This window comes from Salmo salar, chromosome 27 (assembly GCF_965601325.2).
Source record: "Salmo salar chromosome 27, fSalSal1, whole genome shotgun sequence".
NCBI classification, from domain to species: Eukaryota; Metazoa; Chordata; class Actinopteri; order Salmoniformes; family Salmonidae; genus Salmo; species Salmo salar.
Genome location: NC_138317.1, coordinates 31,812,501 through 31,831,821, shown reverse-complemented (window position 1 = coordinate 31,831,821; position 19,321 = coordinate 31,812,501). Strand labels below are relative to the sequence as shown.

The following is a 19,321-nucleotide window of genomic DNA, read 5'->3' as shown; positions in this document are numbered from 1 at the left end:
CTACGGTATGTAGTATGAATAGTATGTAATGTACTGTATGTAGTATGAATAATATGTAATGTACTGTATGTAGTATGAATAGTATGTAATGTACAGTATGTAGTATGAATAGTATGTAATGTACTGTATGTAGTATGAATAGTATGTAATGTACGGTATGCAGTATGAATAGTATGTAATCTACGCTATGCAGTATGAATAGTATGTACCGTATGAATAGTATGTACTGTATGTATTACTGTATGTAGTATGAATAGTATGTAATGTACTGTATGTAGTATGAATAGTATGTAATGTACAGTATGTAGTATGAATAGTATGTAATGTACTGTATGTAATATGAAGAGTATGTAATGTACTGTATGTAGTATGAATAATATGTAATGTACTGTATGTAGTATGAATAGTATGTAATGTACAGTATGTAGTATGAATAGTATGTAATGTACTGTATGTAATATGAATAGTATGTAATGTACTGTATGTAATATGAATAGTATGTAATGTACAGTATGTAGTATGAATAGTATGTAATGTACGGTATGCAGTATGAATAGTATGTAATCTACGGTATGTAGTATGAATAGTATGTAATCTACGGTATGTAGTATGAATAGTATGTAATAAACTGTATGAAATATGAATAGCATGTAATGTATGTAGTATGAAAGCACTTGATTGCTCTCTCTCTCTCTCTCTCTCTCTCTCTCTCTCTCTCTCTCTCTCTCGCTCTCTCTGTTGCTATCTCTCTCCCTCTCGTCTAAATCTCCCTGCTGGTAATGTCTCAATACCAATTCTCTCTGCTTCTCCCTAAGAGAGAGATCTTCACCATGAAACACACTGATTGTGTATGAACAGTTGCAGCACTCCCTCTCATAGGCAAAGACAGAGGGAAACCTACATTTACTATTCCACCTTTCATGATTCAGTTTAGAGGGAATGAGAGATAGAATGAGAGATAGAATTAGAGAGGGAATGAGAGAGGGAATGAGAGGGAAAGTAAGCGAGAGAATGGGGAGAATCTGAGAAGGTAATGAGGGGAGAGAGAGAAATAAAGAGAGCGAGAGAGGGAGACAGACAGAGAGAGAAAGAGCGAGAGAGAGCGCTGCCACCCGATCTGAGTGTTATTAAAGTTTCATGTGTGTGTTAAGTAATGAGTGTTAAGTAATGACAGCAGGGCCTTCCCTCCCTCCCTCCCTCCCTCCCTCCCTCCCTCCCTCCCTCCCTCCCTCCCTCCCTCCCTCCCTCCCTCCATCCATCCATCCATCCATCTATACTGGTCTAAATAGGAACACTGCAGAAATAGCAACCAGGAAATGCCCATTGCCCATCACTTAAAGGTCCATTCTGTAAGATTTCCACATGTTATTAGACCTTAATGCACATGTCAAATAAGTGTCCATGTAATCTTTGCCTGAAAAGTATCCGAGCAACTAATCTTGATGGTGGTATGTAAGTGATTCAGACATATTGATGTTGCTGATAAAATATTGATGTGAAAGGACTGAACAAGTGAGAGCATATTCATAGTAAGCCGCCACCATCTTGTTTTCACCTGTCCTGAGTCTTCAGATCAGTGCAGAAGGAGATGAGTAGTGGAGTCCAACTGTTGCAGACTTCAACACACACACCTTTCCTTACCTGTCTTCTTGTAGAACATGATCTCTTCCTTGAACTCCTTGCGTTTGTCCAGGGCTTCGTCAATGCTGAGGATGATAGTCTCGCTGCTCTCTGGGCCGTACAGGAACTTACAGGCACAGCTCTTCTGCATGACTTCAGTGCGGGAGAAGCCTGTGAGCTCACAGAAGCCATCAGAACAGTAGACAATGGGGAAGCCTTGGGCCTTGGACACCTGGGCATTAGCCAGGATGAAGTTGCTGTCTGGTGGAATCAAAGATAAAGAATACAGGGTCGCATTCATTAGTGCAAACTGTAGCAAAACGTTTTGGCACGTTCAAGTAGTTCCTCCTCATTTAGGTCAGTTTTCTTTCGTTTTGGTTTCTAGTGAACACAACCCTGGTTTAGACAGTGATGATGTAAGTTAGGCCAGGATAAAGTTGTTGTCTGGTAAGAGTAAGACAAGGAATATTTCGAATACACTTTTACCGATAACTATGTGAATTTGGGCTACTCCGATGGCAGGAAAAAGTTGTTGTCTTGTCAAAACAAGACAAGGAATCAAGGTAATTAATATTTATGGCGGTGAGGATGGGGGTCTAGGTCACTGTGGACAGTGTATGAGGGTATAAACTAACACAGCAGATACTGTTGTTTAGGGTTGGGCAACTCAGGTCCTCGGGGGCCTGAGTGTCTGCTGATTCCAGCTGTATCCCAAATGGTACCCTATTCACCCATAGGACTGGTCAAAGTAGTAGTGCACTATACTAAGTAGTGCACTATACAGGGAATAGGGTGTCATTGGGGATGCAGACTGTCTCTTGTTGCTTGGAGCTTAATTGAGCCATTAACGTGACAAATTGCTCATAGAGTGACACACCTGTTTCCCCAATCTAAAGCAGACACTAGGAGACAGACGCTGGTCTGAGAGTTAGAACAGACACTAGCAGACAGACGCTGGTCTGAGAGTTAGAACAGACACTAGCAGACAGACGCTGGTCTGAGAGTTAGAACAGACACTAGGAGACAGACGCTGGTCTGAGAGTTAGAACAGACACTAGCAGACAGACGCTGGTCTGAGAGTTAGAACAGACACTAGGAGACAGACGCTGGTCTGAGAGTTAGAACAGACACTAGGAGATAGACGCTGGTCTGAGAGTTAGAACAGACACTAGGAGACAGACGCTGGTCTGAGAGTTAGAACAGACACTAGGAGACAGACGCTGGTCTGAGAGTTAGAACAGACACTAGGAGACAGACGCTGGTCTGAGAGTTAGAACAGACACTAGCAGACAGACGCTGGTCTGAGAGTTAGAACAGACACTAGGAGACAGACGCTGGTCTGAGAGTTAGAACAGACACTAGGAGACAGACGCTGGTCTGAGAGTTAGAACAGACACTAGGAGACAGACGCTGGTCTGAGAGTTAGAACAGACACTAGGAGACAGACGCTGGTCTGAGAGTTAGAACAGACACTAGCAGACAGACGCTGGTCTGAGAGTTAGAACAGACACTAGCAGACAGACGCTGGTCTGAGAGTTAGAACAGACACTAGGAGACAGACGCTGGTCTGAGAGTTAGAACAGACACTAGGAGACAGACGCTGGTCTGAGAGTTAGAACAGACACTAGGAGACAGACGCTGGTCTGAGAGTTAGAACAGACACTAGCAGACAGACGCTGGTCTGAGAGTTAGAACAGACACTAGCAGACAGACGCTGGTCTGAGAGTTAGAACAGACACTAGGAGACAGACGCTGGTCTGAGAGTTAGAACAGACACTAGCAGATAGACGCTGGTCTGAGAGTTAGAACAGACACTAGGAGACAGACGCTGGTCTGAGAGTTAGAACAGACACTAGCAGACAGACGCTGGTCTGAGAGTTAGAACAGACACTAGGAGACAGACGCTGGTCTGAGAGTTAGAACAGACACTAGGAGACAGACGCTGGTCTGAGAGTTAGAACAGACACTAGGAGACAGACGCTGGTCTGAGAGTTAATACAGACACTAGGAGACAGACGCTGGTCTGAGAGTTAGAACAGACACTAGCAGACAGACGCTGGTCTGAGAGTTAGAACAGACACTAGGAGACAGACGCTGGTCTGAGAGTTAGAACAGACACTAGGAGACAGACGCTGGTCTGAGAGTTAGAACAGACACTAGGAGACAGACGCTGGTCTGAGAGTTAGAACAGACACTAGGAGACAGACGCTGGTCTGAGAGTTAGAACAGACACTAGGAGACAGACGCTGGTCTGAGAGTTAGAACAGACACTAGCAGACAGACGCTGGTCTGAGAGTTAGAACAGACACTAGCAGACAGACGCTGGTCTGAGAGTTAGAACAGACACTAGGAGACAGACGCTGGTCTGAGAGTTAGAACAGACACTAGGAGACAGACGCTGGTCTGAGAGTTAGAACAGACACTAGCAGACAGACGCTGGTCTGAGAGTTAGAACAGACACTAGGAGACAGACGCTGGTCTGAGAGTTAGAACAGACACTAGCAGACAGACGCTGGTCTGAGAGTTAGAACAGACACTAGGAGACAGACGCTGGTCTGAGAGTTAGAACAGACACTAGGAGACAGACGCTGGTCTGAGAGTTAGAACAGACACTAGGAGATAGACGCTGGTCTGAGAGTTAGAACAGACACTAGGAGACAGACGCTGGTCTGAGAGTTAGAACAGACACTAGGAGATAGACGCTGGTCTGAGAGTTAGAACAGACACTAGGAGACAGACGCTGGTCTGAGAGTTAGAACAGACACTAGGAGACAGACGCTGGTCTGAGAGTTAGAACAGACACTAGGAGATAGACGCTGGTCTGAGAGTTAGAACAGACACTAGGAGACAGACGCTGGTCTGAGAGTTAGAACAGACACTAGGAGATAGACGCTGGTCTGAGAGTTAGAACAGACACTAGCAGACAGACGCTGGTCTGAGAGTTAGAACAGACACTAGGAGACAGACGCTGGTCTGAGAGTTAGAACAGACACTAGGAGACAGACGCTGGTCTGAGAGTTAGAACAGACACTAGCAGACAGACGCTGGTCTGAGAGTTAGAACAGACACTAGGAGACAGACGCTGGTCTGAGAGTTAGAACAGACACTAGCAGACAGACGCTGGTCTGAGAGTTAGAACAGACACTAGGAGACAGACGCTGGTCTGAGAGTTAGAACAGACACTAGCAGACAGACGCTGGTCTGAGAGTTAGAACAGACACTAGGAGACAGACGCTGGTCTGAGAGTTAGAACAGACACTAGGAGACAGACGCTGGTCTGAGAGTTAGAACAGACACTAGGAGACAGACGCTGGTCTGAGAGTTAGAACAGACACTAGGAGACAGACGCTGGTCTGAGAGTTAGAACAGACACTAGGAGACAGACGCTGGTCTGAGAGTTAGAACAGACACTAGGAGACAGACGCTGGTCTGAGAGTTAGAACAGACACTAGCAGACAGACGCTGGTCTGAGAGTTAGAACAGACACTAGGAGACAGACGCTGGTCTGAGAGTTAGAACAGACACTAGGAGACAGACGCTGGTCTGAGAGTTAGAACAGACACTAGGAGACAGACGCTGGTCTGAGAGTTAGAACAGACACTAGGAGACAGACGCTGGTCTGAGAGTTAGAACAGACACTAGGAGACAGACGCTGGTCTGAGAGTTAGAACAGACACTAGGAGACAGACGCTGGTCTGAGAGTTAGAACAGACACTAGGAGACAGACGCTGGTCTGAGAGTTAGAACAGACACTAGGAGACAGACGCTGGTCTGAGAGTTAGAACAGACACTAGGAGACAGACGCTGGTCTGAGAGTTAGAACAGACACTAGGAGACAGACGCTGGTCTGAGAGTTAGAACAGACACTAGGAGACAGACGCTGGTCTGAGAGTTAGAACAGACACTAGGAGACAGACGCTGGTCTGAGAGTTAGAACAGACACTAGGAGACAGACGCTGGTCTGAGAGTTAGAACAGACACTAGGAGACAGACGCTGGTCTGAGAGTTAGAACAGACACTAGCAGATAGACGCTGGTCTGAGAGTTAGAACAGACACTAGCAGACAGACGCTGGTCTGAGAGTTAGAACAGACACTAGGAGACAGACGCTGGTCTGAGAGTTAGAACAGACACTAGGAGACAGACGCTGGTCTGAGAGTTAGAACAGACACTAGGAGACAGACGCTGGTCTGAGAGTTAGAACAGACACTAGGAGACAGACGCTGGTCTGAGAGTTAGAACAGACACTAGGAGACAGACGCTGGTCTGAGAGTTAGAACAGACACTAGGAGACAGACGCTGGTCTGAGAGTTAGAACAGACACTAGCAGACAGACGCTGGTCTGAGAGTTAGAACAGACACTAGGAGATAGACGCTGGTCTGAGAGTTAGAACAGACACTAGGAGACAGACGCTGGTCTGAGAGTTAGAACAGACACTAGGAGACAGACGCTGGTCTGAGAGTTAGAACAGACACTAGGAGACAGACGCTGGTCTGAGAGTTAGAACAGACACTAGGAGACAGACGCTGGTCTGAGAGTTAGAACAGACACTAGCAGACAGACGCTGGTCTGAGAGTTAGAACAGACACTAGCAGACAGACGCTGGTCTGAGAGTTAGAACAGACACTAGCAGACAGACGCTGGTCTGAGAGTTAGAACAGACACTAGGAGACAGACGTTGGTCTGAGAGTTAGAACAGACACTAGCAGACAGACGCTGGTCTGAGAGTTAGAACAGACACTAGCAGACAGACGCTGGTCTGAGAGTTAGAACAGACACTAGCAGACAGACGCTGGTCTGAGAGTTAGAACAGACACTAGGAGACAGACGCTGGTCTGAGAGTTAGAACAGACACTAGGAGACAGACGCTGGTCTGAGAGTTAGAACAGACACTAGGAGACAGACGCTGGTCTGAGAGTTAGAACAGACACTAGGAGACAGACGCTGGTCTGAGAGTTAGAACAGACACTAGGAGACAGACGCTGGTCTGAGAGTTAGAACAGACACTAGCAGACAGACGCTGGTCTGAGAGTTAGAACAGACACTAGGAGACAGACGCTGGTCTGAGAGTTAGAACAGACACTAGGAGACAGACGCTGGTCTGAGAGTTAGAACAGACACTAGGAGACAGACGCTGGTCTGAGAGTTAGAACAGACACTAGCAGACAGACGCTGGTCTGAGAGTTAGAACAGACACTAGCAGACAGACGCTGGTCTGAGAGTTAGAACAGACACTAGGAGACAGACGCTGGTCTGAGAGTTAGAACAGACACTAGGAGACAGACGCTGGTCTGAGAGTTAGAACAGACACTAGGAGACAGACGCTGGTCTGAGAGTTAGAACAGACACTAGCAGACAGACGCTGGTCTGAGAGTTAGAACAGACACTAGGAGACAGACGCTGGTCTGAGAGTTAGAACAGACACTAGGAGACAGACGCTGGTCTGAGAGTTAGAACAGACACTAGGAGACAGACGCTGGTCTGAGAGTTAGAACAGACACTAGGAGACAGACGCTGGTCTGAGAGTTAGAACAGACACTAGGAGACAGACGCTGGTCTGAGAGTTAGAACAGACACTAGGAGACAGACGCTGGTCTGAGAGTTAGAACAGACACTAGGAGACAGACGCTGGTCTGAGAGTTAGAACAGACACTAGGAGACAGACGCTGGTCTGAGAGTTAGAACAGACACTAGGAGACAGACGCTGGTCTGAGAGTTAGAACAGACACTAGGAGACAGACGCTGGTCTGAGAGTTAGAACAGACACTAGGAGACAGACGCTGGTCTGAGAGTTAGAACAGACACTAGCAGACAGACGCTGGTCTGAGAGTTAGAACAGACACTAGGAGACAGACGCTGGTCTGAGAGTTAGAACAGACACTAGGAGACAGACGCTGGTCTGAGAGTTAGAACAGACACTAGGAGACAGACGCTGGTCTGAGAGTTAGAACAGACACTAGGAGACAGACGCTGGTCTGAGAGTTAGAACAGACACTAGGAGACAGACGCTGGTCTGAGAGTTAGAACAGACACTAGGAGACAGACGCTGGTCTGAGAGTTAGAACAGACACTAGGAGACAGACGCTGGTCTGAGAGTTAGAACAGACACTAGGAGACAGACGCTGGTCTGAGAGTTAGAACAGACACTAGGAGACAGACGCTGGTCTGAGAGTTAGAACAGACACTAGGAGACAGACGCTGGTCTGAGAGTTAGAACAGACACTAGGAGACAGACGCTGGTCTGAGAGTTAGAACAGACACTAGGAGACAGACGCTGGTCTGAGAGTTAGAACAGACACTAGCAGACAGACGCTGGTCTGAGAGTTAGAACAGACACTAGGAGACAGACGCTGGTCTGAGAGTTAGAACAGACACTAGGAGACAGACGCTGGTCTGAGAGTTAGAACAGACACTAGGAGACAGACGCTGGTCTGAGAGTTAGAACAGACACTAGGAGACAGACGCTGGTCTGAGAGTTAGAACAGACACTAGGAGACAGACGCTGGTCTGAGAGTTAGAACAGACACTAGGAGACAGACGCTGGTCTGAGAGTTAGAACAGACACTAGGAGACAGACGCTGGTCTGAGAGTTAGAACAGACACTAGGAGACAGACGCTGGTCTGAGAGTTAGAACAGACACTAGGAGACAGACGCTGGTCTGAGAGTTAGAACAGACACTAGGAGACAGACGCTGGTCTGAGAGTTAGAACAGACACTAGGAGACAGACGCTGGTCTGAGAGTTAGAACAGACACTAGGAGACAGACGCTGGTCTGAGAGTTAGAACAGACACTAGGAGACAGACGCTGGTCTGAGAGTTAGAACAGACACTAGGAGACAGACGCTGGTCTGAGAGTTAGAACAGACACTAGGAGACAGACGCTGGTCTGAGAGTTAGAACAGACACTAGGAGACAGACGCTGGTCTGAGAGTTAGAACAGACACTAGGAGACAGACGCTGGTCTGAGAGTTAGAACAGACACTAGGAGACAGACGCTGGTCTGAGAGTTAGAACAGACACTAGGAGACAGACGCTGGTCTGAGAGTTAGAACAGACACTAGGAGACAGACGCTGGTCTGAGAGTTAGAACAGACACTAGGAGACAGACGCTGGTCTGAGAGTTAGAACAGACACTAGGAGACAGACGCTGGTCTGAGAGTTAGAACAGACACTAGGAGACAGACGCTGGTCTGAGAGTTAGAACAGACACTAGGAGACAGACGCTGGTCTGAGAGTTAGAACAGACACTAGGAGACAGACGCTGGTCTGAGAGTTAGAACAGACACTAGGAGACAGACGCTGGTCTGAGAGTTAGAACAGACACTAGGAGACAGACGCTGGTCTGAGAGTTAGAACAGACACTAGGAGACAGACGCTGGTCTGAGAGTTAGAACAGACACTAGGAGACAGACGCTGGTCTGAGAGTTAGAACAGACACTAGGAGACAGACGCTGGTCTGAGAGTTAGAACAGACACTAGGAGACAGACGCTGGTCTGAGAGTTAGAACAGACACTAGGAGACAGACGCTGGTCTGAGAGTTAGAACAGACACTAGGAGACAGACGCTGGTCTGAGAGTTAGAACAGACACTAGGAGACAGACGCTGGTCTGAGAGTTAGAACAGACACTAGGAGACAGACGCTGGTCTGAGAGTTAGAACAGACACTAGGAGACAGACGCTGGTCTGAGAGTTAGAACAGACACTAGGAGACAGACGCTGGTCTGAGAGTTAGAACAGACACTAGGAGACAGACGCTGGTCTGAGAGTTAGAACAGACACTAGGAGACAGACGCTGGTCTGAGAGTTAGAACAGACACTAGGAGACAGACGCTGGTCTGAGAGTTAGAACAGACACTAGGAGACAGACGCTGGTCTGAGAGTTAGAACAGACACTAGGAGACAGACGCTGGTCTGAGAGTTAGAACAGACACTAGGAGACAGACGCTGGTCTGAGAGTTAGAACAGACACTAGGAGACAGACGCTGGTCTGAGAGTTAGAACAGACACTAGGAGACAGACGCTGGTCTGAGAGTTAGAACAGACACTAGGAGACAGACGCTGGTCTGAGAGTTAGAACAGACACTAGGAGACAGACGCTGGTCTGAGAGTTAGAACAGACACTAGGAGACAGACGCTGGTCTGAGAGTTAGAACAGACACTAGGAGACAGACGCTGGTCTGAGAGTTAGAACAGACACTAGGAGACAGACGCTGGTCTGAGAGTTAGAACAGACACTAGGAGACAGACGCTGGTCTGAGAGTTAGAACAGACACTAGGAGACAGACGCTGGTCTGAGAGTTAGAACAGACACTAGGAGACAGACGCTGGTCTGAGAGTTAGAACAGACACTAGGAGACAGACGCTGGTCTGAGAGTTAGAACAGACACTAGGAGACAGACGCTGGTCTGAGAGTTAGAACAGACACTAGGAGACAGACGCTGGTCTGAGAGTTAGAACAGACACTAGGAGACAGACGCTGGTCTGAGAGTTAGAACAGACACTAGGAGACAGACGCTGGTCTGAGAGTTAGAACAGACACTAGGAGACAGACGCTGGTCTGAGAGTTAGAACAGACACTAGGAGACAGACGCTGGTCTGAGAGTTAGAACAGACACTAGGAGACAGACGCTGGTCTGAGAGTTAGAACAGACACTAGGAGACAGACGCTGGTCTGAGAGTTAGAACAGACACTAGGAGACAGACGCTGGTCTGAGAGTTAGAACAGACACTAGGAGACAGACGCTGGTCTGAGAGTTAGAACAGACACTAGCAGACAGACGCTGGTCTGAGAGTTAGAACAGACACTAGGAGACAGACGCTGGTCTGAGAGTTAGAACAGACACTAGGAGACAGACGCTGGTCTGAGAGTTAGAACAGACACTAGGAGACAGACGCTGGTCTGAGAGTTAGAACAGACACTAGGAGACAGACGCTGGTCTGAGAGTTAGAACAGACACTAGGAGACAGACGCTGGTCTGAGAGTTAGAACAGACACTAGGAGACAGACGCTGGTCTGAGAGTTAGAACAGACACTAGGAGACAGACGCTGGTCTGAGAGTTAGAACAGACACTAGGAGACAGACGCTGGTCTGAGAGTTAGAACAGACACTAGGAGACAGACGCTGGTCTGAGAGTTAGAACAGACACTAGGAGACAGACGCTGGTCTGAGAGTTAGAACAGACACTAGGAGACAGACGCTGGTCTGAGAGTTAGAACAGACACTAGGAGACAGACGCTGGTCTGAGAGTTAGAACAGACACTAGGAGACAGACGCTGGTCTGAGAGTTAGAACAGACACTAGCAGACAGACGCTGGTCTGAGAGTTAGAACAGACACTAGCAGATAGACGCTGGTCTGAGAGTTAGAACAGACACTAGGAGACAGACGCTGGTCTGAGAGTTAGAACAGACACTAGGAGACAGACGCTGGTCTGAGAGTTAGAACAGACACTAGGAGACAGACGCTGGTCTGAGAGTTAGAACAGACACTAGCAGACAGACGCTGGTCTGAGAGTTAGAACAGACACTAGCAGACAGACGCTGGTCTGAGAGTTAGAACAGACACTAGGAGACAGACGCTGGTCTGAGAGTTAGAACAGACACTAGGAGACAGACGCTGGTCTGAGAGTTAGAACAGACACTAGGAGACAGACGCTGGTCTGAGAGTTAGAACAGACACTAGGAGACAGACGCTGGTCTGAGAGTTAATACAGACACTAGGAGACAGACGCTGGTCTGAGAGTTAGAACAGACACTAGGAGACAGACGCTGGTCTGAGAGTTAGAACAGACACTAGGAGACAGACGCTGGTCTGAGAGTTAGATACAGACACTAGGAGACAGACGCTGGTCTGAGAGTTAGAACAGACACTAGGAGACAGACGCTGGTCTGAGAGTTAGAACAGACACTAGGAGACAGACGCTGGTCTGAGAGTTAGAACAGACACTAGGAGACAGACGCTGGTCTGAGAGTTAGAACAGACACTAGGAGACAGACGCTGGTCTGAGAGTTAGAACAGACACTAGGAGACAGACGCTGGTCTGAGAGTTAGAACAGACACTAGGAGACAGACGCTGGTCTGAGAGTTAGAACAGACACTAGGAGACAGACGCTGGTCTGAGAGTTAGAACAGACACTAGGAGACAGACGCTGGTCTGAGAGTTAGAACAGACACTAGGAGACAGACGCTGGTCTGAGAGTTAGAACAGACACTAGGAGACAGACGCTGGTCTGAGAGTTAGAACAGACACTAGGAGACAGACGCTGGTCTGAGAGTTAGAACAGACACTAGGAGACAGACGCTGGTCTGAGAGTTAGAACAGACACTAGGAGACAGACGCTGGTCTGAGAGTTAGAACAGACACTAGGAGACAGACGCTGGTCTGAGAGTTAGAACAGACACTAGGAGACAGACGCTGGTCTGAGAGTTAGAACAGACACTAGGAGACAGACGCTGGTCTGAGAGTTAGAACAGACACTAGGAGACAGACGCTGGTCTGAGAGTTAGAACAGACACTAGGAGACAGACGCTGGTCTGAGAGTTAGAACAGACACTAGGAGACAGACGCTGGTCTGAGAGTTAGAACAGACACTAGGAGACAGACGCTGGTCTGAGAGTTAGAACAGACACTAGGAGACAGACGCTGGTCTGAGAGTTAGAACAGACACTAGGAGACAGACGCTGGTCTGAGAGTTAGAACAGACACTAGGAGACAGACGCTGGTCTGAGAGTTAGAACAGACACTAGGAGACAGACGCTGGTCTGAGAGTTAGAACAGACACTAGCAGACAGACGCTGGTCTGAGAGTTAGAACAGACACTAGGAGACAGACGCTGGTCTGAGAGTTAGAACAGACACTAGGAGACAGACGCTGGTCTGAGAGTTAGAACAGACACTAGGAGACAGACGCTGGTCTGAGAGTTAGAACAGACACTAGGAGACAGACGCTGGTCTGAGAGTTAGAACAGACACTAGGAGACAGACGCTGGTCTGAGAGTTAGAACAGACACTAGGAGACAGACGCTGGTCTGAGAGTTAGAACAGACACTAGGAGACAGACGCTGGTCTGAGAGTTAGAACAGACACTAGGAGACAGACGCTGGTCTGAGAGTTAGAACAGACACTAGGAGACAGACGCTGGTCTGAGAGTTAGAACAGACACTAGGAGACAGACGCTGGTCTGAGAGTTAGAACAGACACTAGGAGACAGACGCTGGTCTGAGAGTTAGAACAGACACTAGGAGACAGACGCTGGTCTGAGAGTTAGAACAGACACTAGGAGACAGACGCTGGTCTGAGAGTTAGAACAGACACTAGGAGACAGACGCTGGTCTGAGAGTTAGAACAGACACTAGGAGACAGACGCTGGTCTGAGAGTTAGAACAGACACTAGGAGACAGACGCTGGTCTGAGAGTTAGAACAGACACTAGGAGACAGACGCTGGTCTGAGAGTTAGAACAGACACTAGGAGACAGACGCTGGTCTGAGAGTTAGAACAGACACTAGGAGACAGACGCTGGTCTGAGAGTTAGAACAGACACTAGCAGACAGACGCTGGTCTGAGAGTTAGAACAGACACTAGGAGACAGACGCTGGTCTGAGAGTTAGAACAGACTATAGGAGACAGACGCTGGTCTGAGAGTTATAACAGACACTAGGAGACAGACGCTGGTCTGAGAGTTAGAACAGACACTAGCAGACAGACGCTGGTCTGAGAGTTAGAACAGACACTAGCAGACAGACGCTGGTCTGAGAGTTAGAACAGACACTAGGAGACAGACGCTGGTCTGAGAGTTAGAACAGACACTAGGAGACAGACGCTGGTCTGAGAGTTAGAACAGACACTAGGAGACAGACGCTGGTCTGAGAGTTAGAACAGACACTAGCAGACAGACGCTGGTCTGAGAGTTAGAACAGACACTAGCAGACAGACGCTGGTCTGAGAGTTAGAACAGACACTAGGAGACAGACGCTGGTCTGAGAGTTAGAACAGACACTAGGAGACAGACGCTGGTCTGAGAGTTAGAACAGACACTAGGAGACAGACGCTGGTCTGAGAGTTAGAACAGACACTAGGAGACAGACGCTGGTCTGAGAGTTAGATACAGACACTAGGAGACAGACGCTGGTCTGAGAGTTAGAACAGACACTAGGAGACAGACGCTGGTCTGAGAGTTAGAACAGACACTAGGAGACAGACGCTGGTCTGAGAGTTAGAACAGACACTAGGAGACAGACGCTGGTCTGAGAGTTAGAACAGACACTAGGAGACAGACGCTGGTCTGAGAGTTAGAACAGACACTAGGAGACAGACGCTGGTCTGAGAGTTAGAACAGACACTAGGAGACAGACGCTGGTCTGAGAGTTAGAACAGACACTAGGAGACAGACGCTGGTCTGAGAGTTAGAACAGACACTAGGAGACAGACGCTGGTCTGAGAGTTAGAACAGACACTAGGAGACAGACGCTGGTCTGAGAGTTAGAACAGACACTAGGAGACAGACGCTGGTCTGAGAGTTAGAACAGACACTAGGAGACAGACGCTGGTCTGAGAGTTAGAACAGACACTAGGAGACAGACGCTGGTCTGAGAGTTAGAACAGACACTAGGAGACAGACGCTGGTCTGAGAGTTAGAACAGACACTAGGAGACAGACGCTGGTCTGAGAGTTAGAACAGACACTAGGAGACAGACGCTGGTCTGAGAGTTAGAACAGACACTAGGAGACAGACGCTGGTCTGAGAGTTAGAACAGACACTAGGAGACAGACGCTGGTCTGAGAGTTAGAACAGACACTAGGAGACAGACGCTGGTCTGAGAGTTAGAACAGACACTAGGAGACAGACGCTGGTCTGAGAGTTAGAACAGACACTAGGAGACAGACGCTGGTCTGAGAGTTAGAACAGACACTAGGAGACAGACGCTGGTCTGAGAGTTAGAACAGACACTAGGAGACAGACGCTGGTCTGAGAGTTAGAACAGACACTAGGAGACAGACGCTGGTCTGAGAGTTAGAACAGACACTAGGAGACAGACGCTGGTCTGAGAGTTAGAACAGACACTAGGAGACAGACGCTGGTCTGAGAGTTAGAACAGACACTAGGAGACAGACGCTGGTCTGAGAGTTAGAACAGACACTAGGAGACAGACGCTGGTCTGAGAGTTAGAACAGACACTAGGAGACAGACGCTGGTCTGAGAGTTAGAACAGACACTAGGAGACAGACGCTGGTCTGAGAGTTAGAACAGACACTAGGAGACAGACGCTGGTCTGAGAGTTAGAACAGACACTAGGAGACAGACGCTGGTCTGAGAGTTAGAACAGACACTAGCAGACAGACGCTGGTCTGAGAGTTAGAACAGACACTAGGAGACAGACGCTGGTCTGAGAGTTAGAACAGACACTAGGAGACAGACGCTGGTCTGAGAGTTAGAACAGACACTAGCAGACAGACGCTGGTCTGAGAGTTAGAACAGACACTAGGAGACAGACGCTGGTCTGAGAGTTAGAACAGACACTAGGAGACAGACGCTGGTCTGAGAGTTAGAACAGACACTAGGAGACAGACGCTGGTCTGAGAGTTAGAACAGACACTAGGAGACAGACGCTGGTCTGAGAGTTAGAACAGACACTAGGAGACAGACGCTGGTCTGAGAGTTAGAACAGACACTAGGAGACAGACGCTGGTCTGAGAGTTAGAACAGACACTAGCAGACAGACGCTGGTCTGAGAGTTAGAACAGACACTAGGAGACAGACGCTGGTCTGAGAGTTAGAACAGACACTAGGAGACAGACGCTGGTCTGAGAGTTAGAACAGACACTAGCAGACAGACGCTGGTCTGAGAGTTAGAACAGACACTAGGAGACAGACGCTGGTCTGAGAGTTAGAACAGACACTAGGAGACAGACGCTGGTCTGAGAGTTAGAACAGACACTAGCAGACAGACGCTGGTCTGAGAGTTAGAACAGACACTAGCAGACAGACGCTGGTCTGAGAGTTAGAACAGACACTAGGAGACAGACGCTGGTCTGAGAGTTAATACAGACACTAGGAGACAGACGCTGGTCTGAGAGTTAGAACAGACACTAGGAGACAGACGCTGGTCTGAGAGTTAGAACAGACACTAGCAGACAGACGCTGGTCTGAGAGTTAGAACAGACACTAGGAGACAGACGCTGGTCTGAGAGTTAGAACAGACACTAGGAGACAGACGCTGGTCTGAGAGTTAGAACAGACACTAGGAGACAGACGCTGGTCTGAGAGTTAGAACAGACACTAGGAGACAGACGCTGGTCTGAGAGTTAGAACAGACACTAGGAGACAGACGCTGGTCTGAGAGTTAGAACAGACTATAGGAGACAGACGCTGGTCTGAGAGTTATAACAGACACTAGGAGACAGACGCTGGTCTGAGAGTTAGAACAGACACTAGCAGACAGACGCTGGTCTGAGAGTTAGAACAGACACTAGCAGATAGACGCTGGTCTGAGAGTTAGAACAGACACTAGGAGACAGACGCTGGTCTGAGAGTTAGAACAGACACTAGGAGACAGACGCTGGTCTGAGAGTTAGAACAGAAACTAGGAGACAGACGCTGGTCTGAGAGTTAGAACAGACACTAGCAGACAGACGCTGGTCTGAGAGTTAGAACAGACACTAGCAGACAGACGCTGGTCTGAGAGTTAGAACAGACACTAGGAGACAGACGCTGGTCTGAGAGTTAGAACAGACACTAGGAGACAGACGCTGGTCTGAGAGTTAGAACAGACACTAGGAGACAGACGCTGGTCTGAGAGTTAGAACAGACACTAGGAGACAGACGCTGGTCTGAGAGTTAATACAGACACTAGGAGACAGACGCTGGTCTGAGAGTTAGAACAGACACTAGGAGACAGACGCTGGTCTGAGAGTTAGAACAGACACTAGGAGACAGACGCTGGTCTGAGAGTTAATACAGACACTAGGAGACAGACGCTGGTCTGAGAGTTAGAACAGACACTAGGAGACAGACGCTGGTCTGAGAGTTATAACAGACACTAGGAGACAGACGCTGGTCTGAGAGTTAGAACAGACACTAGGAGACAGACGCTGGTCTGAGAGTTAGAACAGACACTAGGAGACAGACGCTGGTCTGAGAGTTAGAACAGACACTAGCAGACAGACGCTGGTCTGAGAGTTAGAACAGACACTAGGAGACAGACGCTGGTCTGAGAGTTAGAACAGACACTAGGAGACAGACGCTGGTCTGAGAGTTAGAACAGACACTAGGAGACAGACGCTGGTCTGAGAGTTAGAACAGACACTAGGAGACAGACGCTGGTCTGAGAGTTAGAACAGACACTAGGAGACAGACGCTGGTCTGAGAGTTAGAACAGACACTAGGAGACAGACGCTGGTCTGAGAGTTAGAACAGACACTAGGAGACAGACGCTGGTCTGAGAGTTAGAACAGACACTAGGAGACAGACGCTGGTCTGAGAGTTAGAACAGACACTAGCAGACAGACGCTGGTCTGAGAGTTAGAACAGACACTAGGAGACAGACGCTGGTCTGAGAGTTAGAACAGACACTAGGAGACAGACGCTGGTCTGAGAGTTAGAACAGACACTAGGAGACAGACGCTGGTCTGAGAGTTAGAACAGACACTAGGAGACAGACGCTGGTCTGAGAGTTAGAACAGACACTAGCAGACAGACGCTGGTCTGAGAGTTAGAACAGACACTAGGAGACAGACGCTGGTCTGAGAGTTAGAACAGACACTAGGAGACAGACGCTGGTCTGAGAGTTAGAACAGACACTAGCAGACAGACGCTGGTCTGAGAGTTAGAACAGACACTAGGAGACAGACGCTGGTCTGAGAGTTAGAACAGACACTAGGAGACAGACGCTGGTCTGAGAGTTAGAACAGACACTAGGAGACAGACGCTGGTCTGAGAGTTAGAACAGACACTAGGAGACAGACGCTGGTCTGAGAGTTAGAACAGACACTAGGAGACAGACGCTGGTCTGAGAGTTAGAACAGACACTAGGAGACAGACGCTGGTCTGAGAGTTAGAACAGACACTAGCAGACAGACGCTGGTCTGAGAGTTAGAACAGACACTAGGAGACAGACGCTGGTCTGAGAGTTAGAACAGACACTAGGAGACAGACGCTGGTCTGAGAGTTAGAACAGACACTAGCAGACAGACGCTGGTCTGAGAGTTAGAACAGACACTAGGAGACAGACGCTGGTCTGAGAGTTAGAACAGACACTAGGAGACAGACGCTGGTCTGAGAGTTAGAACAGACACTAGGAGACAGACGCTGGTCTGAGAGTTAGAACAGACACTAGCAGACAGACGCTGGTCTGAGAGTTAGAACAGACACTAGGAGACAGACGCTGGTCTGAGAGTTAGAACAGACACTAGGAGACAGACGCTGGTCTGAGAGTTAGAACAGACACTAGGAGACAGACGCTGGTCTGAGAGTTAGAACAGACACTAGGAGACAGACGCTGGTCTGAGAGTTAGAACAGACACTAGGAGACAGACGCTGGTCTGAGAGTTAGAACAGACACTAGGAGACAGACGCTGGTCTGAGAGTTAGAACAGACACTAGGAGACAGACGCTGGTCTGAGAGTTAGAACAGACACTAGGAGACAGACGCTGGTCTGAGAGTTAGAACAGACACTAGGAGACAGACGCTGGTCTGAGAGTTAGAACAGACACTAGGAGACAGACGCTGGTCTGAGAGTTAGAACAGACACTAGGAGACAGACGCTGGTCTGAGAGTTAGAACAGACACTAGGAGACAGACGCTGGTCTGAGAGTTAGAACAGACACTAGGAGACAGACGCTGGTCTGAGAGTTAGAACAGACACTAGGAGACAGACGCTGGTCTGAGAGTTAGAACAGACACTAGCAGACAGACGCTGGTCTGAGAGTTAGAACAGACACTAGCAGACAGACGCTGGTCTGAGAGTTAGAACAGACACTAGGAGACAGACGCTGGTCTGAGAGTTAGAACAGACACTAGGAGACAGACGCTGGTCTGAGAGTTATAACAGACACTAGCAGACAGACGCTGGTCTGAGAGTTAGAACAGACACTAGGAGACAGACGCTGGTCTGAGAGTTAGAACAGACACTAGGAGACAGACGCTGGTCTGAGAGTTAGAACAGACACTAGGAGACAGACGCTGGTCTGAGAGTTAGAACAGACACTAGCAGACAGACGCTGGTCTGAGAGTTAGAACAGACACTAGGAGACAGACGCTGGTCTGAGAGTTAGAACAGACACTAGCAGACAGACGCTGGTCTGAGAGTTAGAACAGACACTAGGAGACAGACGCTGGTCTGAGAGTTAGAACAGACACTAGGAGATAGACGCTGGTCTGAGAGTTAGAACAGACACTAGGAGACAGACGCTGGTCTGAGAGTTAGAACAGACACTAGGAGACAGACGCTGGTCTGAGAGTTAGAACAGACACTAGGAGACAGACGCTGGTCTGAGAGTTAGAACAGACACTAGGAGACAGACGCTGGTCTGAGAGTTAGAACAGACACTAGGAGACAGACGCTGGTCTGAGAGTTAGAACAGACACTAGGAGACAGACGCTGGTCTGAGAGTTAGAACAGACACTAGCAGACAGACGCTGGTCTGAGAGTTAGAACAGACACTAGGAGACAGACGCTGGTCTGAGAGTTAGAACAGACAC

General features: G+C 48.6%; 1 protein-coding gene across 1 annotated transcript in view; it reads right to left on the bottom strand.

Moving 5' to 3' along the window:
* Nucleotides 1–19,321, bottom strand: part of kcnh8 (potassium voltage-gated channel, subfamily H (eag-related), member 8) — a 125,096-nt gene that overhangs the window by 89,530 nt on the left and 16,245 nt on the right. Inside the window, exon 2 of the mRNA XM_082970270.1 lies at nt 1,642–1,881. Within this exon, the coding sequence (XP_082826396.1) occupies nt 1,642–1,881 (240 nt within the window). The remainder of the gene's footprint in view (nt 1–1,641; nt 1,882–19,321) is intronic.